Raw genomic sequence first — 13,159 nt, forward strand, 5'->3', positions numbered from 1 at the left:
CACATTGGAAAACTACACTGTTGCAGCACCAAAAAGCAGTACAAAAATAAACTACACTAGTTACAAAACGCTCAAATCAATCTATGTACAACAATGCACAATAATGATGTTGATTTCTATTAGGTATCAACACGAAAGATCCAATGAAAAGTATTATTATTCATTATTATATCATGCTTAATTGTAAATCCAAAAGGGAACCAAAATGTTTGAGAATTAAATTGCATAATTCCTGCTATCAAAATGTGTAACAAACCAAGGTTTTTAATGTGTAGTGTCTTTTATGGTCCACTAGATGGCACTGTAGTTCGCAGACTGTTGTGTTGTGATTTGTGTTTAATTTCTTTGTTTTTCTATTGTCAGAAATGAGTCTGACCGGGAAAGGGGGTACCTAGCAAAAGATTCAGTTAAAACGCTGTTAAAGATTCCAATTTTGTGTTAAAGTGGCCATGTACAAGTAAACGAAGAAAAGACCCTAATTTTGAAAAAGTTTTTTAGCAACCTCCGAGTGGCATAAGGTCAGATAACTGTATATAGCAGCAGGTTCTGTCTTGTTTTCTCTCATCTATCGGTTGTGTAAGCGGTATACAAACGGATGTTTGTGTTGTTCATGTTTTCTACCCATCAGTTCTCACGTCGGTTCACGGACCTTTGGAGCCAGTAGCTCTTTGTGAAACTGCATTAAATACCGAAGCCGCCAGTCGAGTCCCTTGTCATTCATTCGGAGGAATGCTCACAAAATGTAAAATCTCACTCTTACACACTCGCCTAAAACACAATGCTGACTAACAATTATGATAACGAGAGGAGAAAATTGAGCGTTAATTTGTGCTTTATACTCCTATGAGTGTGAGTGTGGCATGACCGCGAATGCGAATCTAGTTTTCGTGATGAGAGCAAACTTTATGAGAGCAAAGTGTGTGCAGTCCATCCCCTGCAGTGAGCCGCACTCACTGGCTGCTGCACCAGAGGGTGTTATGGGCAGCAGCGGGGCTTTGCGCAGGCGCACTGTGGAGTGGGCATTGGTTTCGTTAGATCAGATAGGGCGTTTCTAAAGTGTGAGCTGTGGCTCAGAACAAGGGAAGGGTCCAAAGCTGCTCTGCTCTCAACATGGCAGTGGAAAATACAGATTAGCGCAGCGCACTGCCTTCGCCGTCCTGCAGTTTGGAAGAGAATTCCAGCCAGGTAAATACATCTTTATTTTTACATGACACACGGTGAATGTGGAGATTATTACGCGGGTGTTAGTCCCGAGTATATGCATAGCAAGGGGGGAAAAAAGAAGGGTGGGTGGGGGGGAGAAAGAAAAAAAGAAAAAAAAAATCCCTTTACCAACAGCATACGTGCATATAACCGAACATGACAACGGAGAAAAACGCTGACTTTTCCCCCTCCGTCAAGTCGCGTGAAATGCGTTTGCGCTGACTTTTAAGTGCAAGTCGGGATGGTTGTGCACGGCTTGTCGCTGTTGGTCAACTTGTTTAAAAAAAAAAAAAAAAAAAAAAAAAAGTTTGGGAGTTTGACAACTGGCCATTTTCCTGCCAGGATATCGCCACTCTGGGAACACACCCACTTTTAGGACGGCAAACTTTGATCTTGTGCGGGTCCGGTGTCTCTCGACACCGTGTACGACGGGTCAACACACGCCGAAAGGGTGATAATAAAGTGTTGATTTCACAATATATTTCCTTTCCGTCTTCGAATACGCATCTCCTCGGCCGCTGTCAGCCGCTGCCGTGTTTGTGACACTGCGTGTCTGGTTTCACTTCTGGTCTATTTTCTCCCTCCTCATCTCTTTCTAAAGTGGAGTAGCGTAAACATTTTTTTTTTTCTTCTTTTTTTTTTTTTTCCCCATTCATGGAATTCGGACCCTTTGGATGCGTCAATACTCCAGAGGCGGCTGAATGCTATCTCGCATTATTGACGCTACATCGTCTTTGTCTACACGAGCAACCTCCTCCCGGGGCGCAGTAACCTGTGCGTAATCTTCCTCCGCTGCGTCGTGACAGCGGCGCGACATCTGGGACGCAGCAACACAAATCTTTTTTTTTTTTTTTTTGTTCTTCTCCCGTTTTCGACACACAGACTCAAACTCCACTGGCAGTCGCTTAGCGTCAAAGCTTTTGTCTAACAACAACTGCTTCTCAAATCCGTTACGCAGACCTGTTATCATCATCATTATTATTATTATTATTATTATTATTATTATTATTATTATTATTAGGCTACACAATGTTGTAATCAGTGTGCGAATTTACCCGTCAATAGACGTCCTCCTGATTGAGTACCAATCTAAATTTACGTAACATGCAGGAGGCTCGGAATAACCGTGCAATATTTCATGGGTGCAAGCTATGGCGGTCTACATTACAACACACACACACACACACACACACACACACACACACACACAATGCCTTGTGGGCGCCGTCAAGACTGCTCTTCACGTTCTGAACACATCAGCACCTCAGCACACACGGTTGGAGTCAGCGTAGATTTATTTACTTATTTATTTATTTATTTATTTATTTATTTATTTATTATTCATATTGTCCAGCTGCTATTAGGAGGGAACAAAATTACTTCTGGCATTTCCTCTTTGGCCTGTGCGTCCTGTCAGCTCCAATGGAGTCACTACCTGCACTGAGGTGGAGAGTCACCCTTCCTGTGTGTGTGTGTGTGTGTGTGTGTGTGTGTGTGTGCGTGCGTGTGCGTGTGAAGGGAGAGAGAGAGTATTTCCTACAGGAGATGAAATCAAATATTAATATTTGCATGGCTGAACTCATGTGGGGCATTTCCGAGCAGAGCAACATGTGTGGAGACAGGAGCAGTGATGTGGTCAACACCACCACCTTCACCAAGAGAGCGAGTCGCTGCCGAGAGCGGGGCGAGCGAGACCCAGACGAGACCGCGTTGAGAGACGCAGGTGGTGGTGGGGCCAGCGGTTAGGAAAATACAGACATTGTCAAGCCCATCCCACTGTACTGTTATAAATATCAGTCAAAAAAACCGCTTCAAACTTACATCCATAACCGATAAGGCCGGGAAGGTAATCGCTGTGCCCACACCCAACCTTGTTGCAGACATAAACACAAAGGCCATTGCATGCATTGCATCCTCAATAGAAACAGGACATCACCCATCCACCACCTCATCCCACGACCCTCCAGACACAGATACAGGACTATGCGCTGCAGGAGGGCACACCTAACCTAACCTAACCTAGTCTAGCCTAGCCTAGCCTAGCCTAGCCTAGCTTAGCCAGGAGCCAGGAGCCTAATCCCCTCAGCCAAAGCGGCTCTGAACAACAGACCCCGGAGAGAAAGGAGAGGAACTGCACTATGTCAACATGTCCTGTCCTGGCCTGTCTAAAGTGTGTATTTACAAAGAGTGATGATGTTTGTTCTGTATGTTGGTCAAACTGTGAGGTGCACTGTGGAAAAGAATTTCCCCTGTGAGACAATAAAAATCGAATCTAATCTAAATAGATGGATTTAATTGGCTGCATTTTGAAAGGGTGCACAATAATCATGCTGCATCTGGACCAGCCGGGTTTTTTTTGTTTTTTAAATGCCCTCAATAATAATGTTACGCCTCAGACCAAGACAAGACAAGATTATTGGACACGCAGTTCGGTGTCAATATTGTTCATAGGCTACTACAGAAGAATATGCAGTTAAATCTGATTGAACCCACTATCAGAATATAAAAAATGATTAAACAGCAAACTGCCTCTCTTGAGGTCATCTGACACTTTGATCTTAAAAAACTTTTGAGTTTTATGACTTTAAAAAAAAAAGAAAAAAAAAATAAGTGCCACAATGTGAAAACAGCACAGACAGTTTTGCATATTTCAAAAGAGCTTCCAGCTGTAACTGCTCCCAAAAATAGTTGCATTACTTCTGATGCCATTAGAATCACAAGTGACCTCGCTGCACAAGTGCTGCCAGTGGGTTTTCTCAACCTGCCACTGCAGCTACACGTCCTCGGAGCAGGAAACATTTTTTCAGCTCGTGGAACTGGGACGTGTCTGATGGGTGTGGCTCACTCACTCACTCACTCACTCACTCACTCACTCACTCACTCACTCACAGTGAGCCGTGTCTTTGCTGCTGACTCCTGCCAGCCACCACCTCCAATACTCCCGAGGTCCAAAGTCTTGAAATAGAGTCGAGTTTTCACTTTGAATCCACGGCGGCTCGACGCAGTCAAAAGGGATTCACGCTGGAGTTAAAAATAAACCTGCCTTTCAATGTGCATCTCTTTTCTCTGTACGCTACAAGAGCGCAGCAGCAGACTCACAAAGGCAGGGAAACTGAGATGAACCTGCTCGGTTCTCCGAGCTCCAGTTCTGTCAGGAGCTTGGGTGGCACCAGCAACACTTTACACTTCTTCCTCCACGGCTCTGCCTAATTAAAGAGTTGGTGAGAGCTTTTGCTTGTCGGAGGCCTCGTTGCTGCTGCTGCACACTGCGTGCACGCACACACACACACACACACACACACACACACTGATTGATGCTGACATGCCACAGCAAAAGTAACACCAATGGGCTTTTTGTGAGTGATCCCTTTGCTATGTATTGTGTGTGTGTGTGTGTGTGTGTGTGTGTGTGTGTGTGTGTGTGTGTGTGTGTGTGTGTGTGTGTGTGTGTGTGTGTGTGTGTGTGTGTGTGTGTGCGCGAGCGCGCGCTGGTAAGAAGCAGGGAGCTCCTGTTTGTCCTTTAAACCTTAAATGCACAGACAGCAAGGGTGTTTCCAACTGCAACTCAGGTGTAGCTCCATGTAGACTGCTGTTGTAGTCAAGACGGCACCAACCGAGACCAAGACATCATCAAGACCGGAGAGCATCAAGACTTTACATACCAAAATAACAACCAAACAGAAAAAAAAAAAAAAAATCAATATCTTTTTTTTAAATTCAAGTTTGCATCTAACAAGCAACATTTTGACGGGTGGGGGCCACAATGGGTTGTAAAATGTGTACAGAGGGGCCGAAGCAGCAGCAGCAGATGGATGTGTGTGTGTGTGTGTGTGTGTGTTTTGGTGAGCCACCTCATTAGAGGAAAAGATGTATGTTGGGATATGTAGAAAACAAGTAAAGCATTTAAAACCAAGTCAGTGTCTCTGAAGCCCCACCAGGGTGTTTAGCTCTTTATTGAAATGACTCTGAAAACACTGAAAAGATGGATGAAAGTTCGGCGGGCCGGATTGAAAAGCTTCACGGGCCACTTATGGCCCCCGGGCCCTAGTTTGCCCATGCCTGTTTTGCACTGTTTGTAATCCTTTGACATTTTCTTTTGCTTTTTCCTTTTTCCTCTCTGCAGGTATTTTTCATCTGCTGGTTGGATCTGGGTTGGTGCACTGTTGACCAAGCAAAGATCCACGTCTTGCTTTGCGTTTGTGAAAAAAAAACCCAGCTACATATAAAAACCACAAGCACCACAACCGACTTGCAGCAGCTTGACGACATCAATATTTGATGGCTGTTTAATGGCTGCTGATGTTTCGTCCTGATTTGTGAGCTCCGCCTTGAAGCCATTAACACCTCGGATCTGATTGGCATCAGAGTGGTTGACATCCGAGACACGCGGCTGCAATCGCTCAACGTCGTCCGTTGACTCCTTAAGCATTCAAACATCTACACGTCGCATTGTAGTTTCTCACACACACACACACACACACACACACACACACACACACACAGAAACCAACCAAAGACCCAACTGAAGCTGACAGTCGGCCTGATTTAACTCTGCCAGCTCGGAATGGAGGAACGGATCTACGCCACGGGCATGGCCTACAGGCTGAGGAGCCAGTGGGACCGGGATGAAGGTCTGGGCCAGAACCACAATGCCGTCAAGTTCTTGGGTCAGGATTTTGAGCGGCTGAAGGCCCAGAGCGTGCAGAGCAGGAGGCTGTTTGAGGACACTTACTTCCCTGCCACTGTGTCCTCTCTGGGATTTAAGGAACTCGGCCCCACATCCTCCAAGACCTCCGGAGTGCGCTGGATGAGACCACCGGTGAGACTGATGGGCGGGGCTTCCACAGATTTGTCTTAGACAAACTGTAAGACATACCAATTGAGGGCTCCCAACTCCTGAACAGTCTGGTCTTCTGCCCGAGCAGATACTTTTAGTTTTAAATGGATGATAAGAAAAGAAATTGTTTGCATTTTAGGGTAGAACAGATTTTCTGGTGTCTCAAATTTACTTCAAATCAACCTTTTATTTTTGGTGTTCTTTTATAATTTATCCGTCCCACATTTTCCAAATTACTGATAAATTGAACAGAATGTGATTCAGTTGGTTGAGCAGAGCACACATTGTTTTAATATTCATTTGTGGGTTCTTACATCTGCTTCATTATTTAACAGTGACAGTCTGTCCTGTTTCCTTGTTAATGGAATAAGTAAAAATTCAGCAATGTTTTCTCACAACAATGTGTCTCCATCCTGATGCCGAATTCCCCAGAAATGAGAAAAGTTCTTAACTTCCTTTACTGAATCTTGTGATGTCACAGCAAGGTGACACATTTTTCACATTTGACAGATTTCCCTCCTGTCTTAAGGAGTTACGGGTGGTTTGTGGCCATGGAGAAGAAGCTGCTTTTGGAGTCTGTTACTTCTTGTCCTAATGCACCTGAGTGCAAATGAAATCAGCTGATGTTAAATCAAGTGGTGTTCCAGGTGACTGTGGACAAAGATGCCCAGGAGATTTTAGCCTATCGCCGAGGAGTGTAGAAATAGATAAATAGATTGATGTTTTCGGGTTTGATTATTTTTTTTTGTTGCTTTTTTTTTCTCTATTAGACTTTTTCAAACTGTTGCTCCCCTGTCAGAGATGATGAACAGGCATCATTTTAATTCCCAGCGCAGCAGCAGCAGCAGCAGCAGCAGCGGTCTGGAATTGTCTCTGTCTCGGAGGTAGAGAGTGTAGCTTCCTGTGTGAGCGTGAGTGCTTGCTGTTCAGTCCCTCCTCATCACTGCTCACTGCATTATAAATACAGCCCGGCGCTCCCTGTAGTCAAATACAACACCGCCGGAGCAAAGCGCCGCCGCCTTCATTAGGCGTTATCACTGCCAGCCTGGAGGACGGCACGCTTCCATTACTGCTTGGTCAGCACATTCCGTGACGGCTGGGCTCCGTGTTGTCAGCCCTGTAGGAGAGCGAGTGAGACGAGTCGTGATCTTAAAAGCTTTCTGGGGTCGCGATCCGAAGCGTGACTGCTCGCAGTCTCCCGCAGCTTCCAGTTGAGTGTGTAGACCAGCGCCTGTGTGTGTGTCCGTGTGTGTGTGTGTGTGTGTATGTGTGCAACGCAGGTTCACGTATGTGCCCCTAATGCTTTCCCGAGGTCCTGTCTCCCTCCAAAACTCTGATCTTTTATAATGCATGCACCGTTCCCTGCACCACAGGACCTGTAATATTTACGCGGCGTAAGAGGGTTGACGTTGACGTTCACAAATCTGTGCTCTGCTGAGATGCTGAAGGGAGAATTTAGGTCTGAACGTTTTGTGTGAATCCACTCATGGGGTAAAAGGTTGTGTGCCTAGCGTGTGTGTAGCGTGCAAATAAGTGGACTGCATTCTTCTTTTTATAGCTCGGAGTCTCTTGTTCACCATGCAGAGGAAGGGCGGTTGAGGCAGGAGGAGATGCCGCTTCATGGGTTTTCAGTTTTTAATGAAAATCGGAATTGTTTTTTGTTGGGATTGAAGCAGCTTGGAAGCATGCACACAAAGTGAGTGCAGATGGGTGAGAAATAGTAGGGATGATGATTGAAAATAAGCGCCCTATGACATCTTAAACACTGCAATGTGCAGTTCTGTCCATATGTTTTATCAAAAGTCCTTCAATTTGGCTGTGTGTGAAAACATTTGATATTGGGTGCAACATATGGTTTTAATCCAACACCGGCTTCTAACTTGTGGGATCTGGAGTACATTACTACTATTGGTGTGTCTCAGAAGGAATGGCCTGATTGCTCAGTCTAGTTAAACTTTTAACATCTGATGAAAAATGGCCTGGCAGCAGTCAGAGTTGAACTTTTTCAACAGTCTTACTCTAGGAGCTCCTCTCTCCGAATGAATCCATTATTAAAGAATAATTAACGTGATATTTGCTGGAGTCTGGAGTATCCAATATGTAACCTTGGTGAAATTTGTACCCTGAAGCCTGTCGCACTAATTTGTTTGTCTGTGTGCACTTAACAGGAAATCTGCAAGCGCCCCGAGTTCATTGTGGATGGAGCGACTCGCACAGACATCTGTCAGGGTGCTTTAGGTAAGAGCAGCTGACCCACCGCCAACTGCTCCACCGTCCTGCTGAGCTCGACCCTCTCCCTGAATCAGAAGAAACAATACTGCGTGTTTTGCTACTGAATATTCTCACGCAATATTCTCTCTCAAAACGGTAGAACCAAAGTGTCGGAATACCCACCAGTTGAGTCGAGTAGAGTTGGGAGGACAGTTCTGTGATCTGATCATTATCAGAGTCAGGCAGCTTCTTATCGAGAGTGCAAGTAAACATCCCGAGTGAGAGCTGCAGGTCCTGATAAGACAAAGACAAAAGGACGACATCGTCAGCATACAGTAGAAGACGTGATCCTCTGGTCACCCAGTCCAACCCCTTCCCCCAACCAGCTGCACCTGCAGACTCTGGTTTGCAGAGGTTAGCCCTGGCAGAGGCCAACCCCCACCGGAGCCAGTCTGACTTTCTGCAGGCCGGGTGGAGCAGAAATCAACGTCCTCACAGGGACTGTACTGTACTGACACCCCAGACTTCTGAAGCAACCCAACCTTCTCCAAATCCACACAACACATGTGGACTGGTTGAGGTCCCATGCGACCGTCTGCACCCTGACGAGGGTATAATGCTGGACCTACTTGTCCAGCACCCTGTCATCCATCCACAGTAGTTGAAACACACTCTGTGGTCAGCGCCACCCTCGTCTACTGTGGTACACCCACTGATGGCCAATGTGATGTTACATAGACATAATTCCCTCTTCATTAGACCCTGCGAAACATTTGCTGTCGTCCAGGTGGTCTTAGTGCATCCTAGAGAGGGGTTAAAACCCCTCTCCATCCATTTGGCTGTGCTCCAGTCTAAAGTGTTTCCAGTCGGTGATCGTATCAACTCCCTTTGATTTCTGACAAAATCAGTTTGCCACCAATGCAAAAATGCCCTTAAAAAGGGGACACAGAGGAAGTCAGAAAAGATTGTGAGCCTAGCAGCCGCTAACGAGATTAGCACTGATGCCTTAGTCATCGCTGTTTAATACTGTGACGCATTGGAACTTGCCAAGGGGCTGCCATGCATTTGTTACACACGCACGGCCGCATGCACGCACACACCAGTAGGGACCCTCAAGCTTTTTGAACTGGCTGAACTGGAATTTAAAAAAAATCTCATTGGTCCACTTTGAACACGATGGAGGGTTTGTCCAGTCATAGTCCGAGTCAACCTTTCCAATAGGATTTCTACCAAAGGAATGGATGAAATATTCCAGTCGGTTACTTGAAATGCTCCGTCAGGTTGTTAACGTCAAGATAGATGGATAGATACTTTAATAGTCATAATGAATTTTATTTATACTGCACTTTACATCAAACAAATGATCTGGAAGCTAAAGTGAAATAGAGAACACGAATGGCAGCAATATATTTAAAAGATAAAATGCAACGAAAGAGAGAAAGAAACAGAGAAACGAGATTTTAATGCTAACTTGTGACACAGCTCTTTTGTCGGGGATCTCCGTCCCTCTCTGGAGACCTAAAGACTTGGAAGTAGCTATCAAGGTCGACACGGCCGAGTGAAGCAGGATCTGTGTGACAGATGGAGACGGACAGCCTGAAGGAACGGGAATCAGAGGAGCGTTAACAGTGGATTCGGCTGTAACAGTTTATTGCCTGAGATGTTTCCTACTCGACACGGGGCCCACCATTTATTATTCATGCGTTGTTGCCCCGTCTCACATCTGTAAACAAGTCCACCCTTTTTGTGTGTAGGCTGCTGAGAAAGTGCCAGAAGGAAGCTCTTCTCCAACCCCTCAAAAAGGAAATAATTTATCTTCAGGAACGGAACGGCTCAGTTTCAGGAACTGCTGCCTTGCAAAAAGCAACGGTCCCAGAATGTTGAACGAGAACGACATTAAAAAAAAACCCACAATGCTCCACTTTGGCAGTTATCAGCTTCAGCGGGGCTATCTGCTAGGCGACCCCTGTCAGCCCTTATCAGTCCATTACAGATTACAAGGGGGATAAATGGACCTCTTTAAAGTGAAGGAGTCTGGTTACTGGAAGAAAAGGATGGAGCTCCTGTCAATCATTGACCAGGATTCATGGATGTAGGGGAGCACCTCTCACAATGTCAAACCATTGCAACACTGCCTCCACTGTTGTGGTTTTTTTTGGCAACATTGTAGTGATGTGTGGATGTGTAGTTGTGCAGTGAGCCGCAGTACTGATGCGGGTTGCTCCTGTGCAACATGAGGCATCAGTTGTCCTCAGCTGAGCCTACCCAGCATTCCTTGCTCCCATCACTTCCCTATTGCTGGTCTGTAGCAGCCGGAGGAGAAAAAGTATTCACGTTCATTCCGTACTTGAGTAATAAAACAGATACTTGTGTCAAAACCTACTTTGGGAAAAGTAAAAGTACTGATTCAACTCCTTTACTCAAGTAAAAGTGAGAGTACAGCTTCCCGAGATGAGTAAAAATGTTTTTTTTTGTATTGATGAAACAACATATTGTATATATTGTATATTATAAATACATGTTGACACACTGAGCTACGCAACAGCTTCAAATAGCTCCTCTTAACGCAGCAACAACAACTGCAATGATAATAACTTTTAACTCAATACTTTTCACATCCATAACTGCTTTTAACATAATCTGTGTATTTCAAGACGAAACGTGAGCAGTAGAAATAGAACGAAGTAGAAAGGACAGATACCTGAAAATCTACTTGAGTACAGCAGCAAAGTATTTGTCCTTTGTTGCTGCCTACCACTGGCAGTAGCTACAGGCGGCCCCTCCCATTCCTCCAGGGCTGTACGTGTCCAAACACACGCCCGTCTCCAATGAGCCGTTGAGTGGGGACAGATTCTTCTCCTCCGCCTTTCTTTCTTTTTTTTCTTCCTTTGCTCCACCTTGATGTTCCCAGCGCCGTGTCAAAGGCGCTTTGTTGAGTTTTACCCAGGAAGCTCAGTGCGCATTTTTTATGAAGGGTCCCGTCTAATTTCTGTTTTTCCTCAGATCTGTGTGTTTTTTTCATCCCGGACTCCAGTGGCAGAGACGCAGGAGATGTTAGCGCGACTAACTCTTCTCAACTGGTGGAGTCTCAGGACCCACATTTCTTTTCCCTTGCAATGAAGTAAATTATAATGAAGAAGAAATGATTGAAATCATTGAATTGTGTGTCCTGCAAAAATAAATGCCCAACATTTTCTCTCTCTCACTCTCTCTCTCATATTAGCGCAATCATTTCTTACCTATGTAAATAATTGACAACCTCATTTTTTTTTTTTAATTCTCTCGGTCTGTTCTATAAGAAATCACTGCGGTGTTGTTGTTTTTTTTTGCAATGACAATAAAGAAAGTCTCGGTCTAAGTTATATATATATGCATACAACCCACTTTTGGGTTGTGATCCACGAGATGAGAAGCGCTTTTATTAGCGCCTTCTGGGTTCATAACGCACCTGAACTGTGAAAGTGCAGTTCACTGCCAGGTAGAAATACACGCTCCTGGCGTTGGAAAACATCAGCGAAGAGGAATCTTTGCGTTACTACTGTACTTCCCCCTACAAATTCCCCCCTTAAAACAATATCTGGCAACAATAGTGTGTGTGGTGTGCTGTGGTGTCCACAGGGGACTGCTGGCTGCTGGCTGCCATCGCCTCCCTCACCCTCAACGACGACCTCCTCCACCGGGTGGTTCCTCACGGGCAGGACTTTGCACGTGGATACACTGGCATCTTTCACTTCCAGGTAACAACCACACACAGACACAACCGAAACCAAAATGCATTTTTTTTGGGGGTGGGGGGGGGATTGGTCAGGCTGTTTTCATTAGGGTGACAGCAAAATCAATGTAAAGCACCAGGATAGTCATAGTTGGTGTTCCACCGACAGTGCATAAAGCTTTAGTCCTCATAGTTGTGGACATATTCACGAGACATGTATCAGGGAACACGGAATCTGGGGCCATGAATGGAACAGAACTTTGGGTTAGCATCAATAAAAGTCCCAAGCATCATGCTTGTACATTGATATGCGGCTCATTATAATTTGTTTGGCTGAGACTTTTGACCGACGCAGGTCATCCACCGCCACACCTCTGCTCTAATGAAACACTCCTAACCATGCTAACGACTCGTCAGTTACACCCAGGAGCCCTCAGGCCGTGCAGCTCCAGGATTTCTTCTCATGATTGAAATCATAGTTTGCTGAATGAAAACCATTCTGTCCTAAAGTTGTTCCAACTGCTGCCTCAGAACGAAAAGTCCTTATTAAAAAAAAATAGTTTTTCAGTACTTCATGGACAAGTATGGTCAAGTATGGTTACTACATATTCCTATCAAAATGCAATTTTAACATTTTGAGTGGGAGGAAAGTATTGCGATGCGGCGCTTTAGATGTGAAACACAAATAGTTCCCATTTCTCAATGACAGAGAAATTGAATTTTCACTGTGGTCAGAGACATAATTTCATTTTCAATTTTTGGTCCACGCTCTTCAGTGCATTTTCATTTCTAATTAACTCAGGAAGTGGAGTTAACTCAGTGTGAAAAACTGATAAAATCAACATTTCTCTGCGCCACCTGCTGGTAAGCCAGAACCATTCCCAGTGAAGACATTATTCAGATGTTAATCTAAATAATAATAATAATAATAATGATGATAATGATAATGATAATAATAAGAGAACTCTCTCACGAGGAGTCTGGATTTCGAAGCAGTGTTTTCAGCTGCTAATCCTATCCTGCACAGTCACCTGTAATAACCTGTTTGTGAGACACACCCACTGTGTCCACAATGTCCACCACCTGGGAGGAGTCTTAGGGTTAGTCACTGTCACCCCCCCACCCCCCCCCCCACACACACTTTTCAACGGGTTAGTTTTGTCTGTTAAGACAAGCAGCCTTGAGGTCCAGACTCT

At 44.9% G+C, this 13,159-nt stretch overlaps 1 protein-coding gene across 1 annotated transcript in view; it reads left to right on the forward strand.

The window, feature by feature from the left end:
• The first annotated feature begins 5,376 nt into the window (after positions 1-5,376).
• Positions 5,377-13,159, forward strand: part of capn1 (calpain 1) — a 26,114-nt gene continuing 18,331 nt past the window's right edge. The window contains exons 1-3 of the mRNA XM_076027899.1: positions 5,377-6,022; positions 8,209-8,278; positions 11,870-11,988. Of these exons, the coding sequence (XP_075884014.1) occupies positions 5,768-6,022; positions 8,209-8,278; positions 11,870-11,988 (444 nt within the window). The 5' untranslated portion in view covers positions 5,377-5,767. The remainder of the gene's footprint in view (positions 6,023-8,208; positions 8,279-11,869; positions 11,989-13,159) is intronic.

This window comes from Nelusetta ayraudi, unplaced genomic scaffold, assembly GCF_046127955.1.
Source record: "Nelusetta ayraudi isolate G7.1 ecotype Tasmania unplaced genomic scaffold, CSIRO-AGI_Nayr_v1 ptg000022l, whole genome shotgun sequence".
Taxonomy (NCBI): domain Eukaryota; kingdom Metazoa; phylum Chordata; class Actinopteri; order Tetraodontiformes; family Monacanthidae; genus Nelusetta; species Nelusetta ayraudi.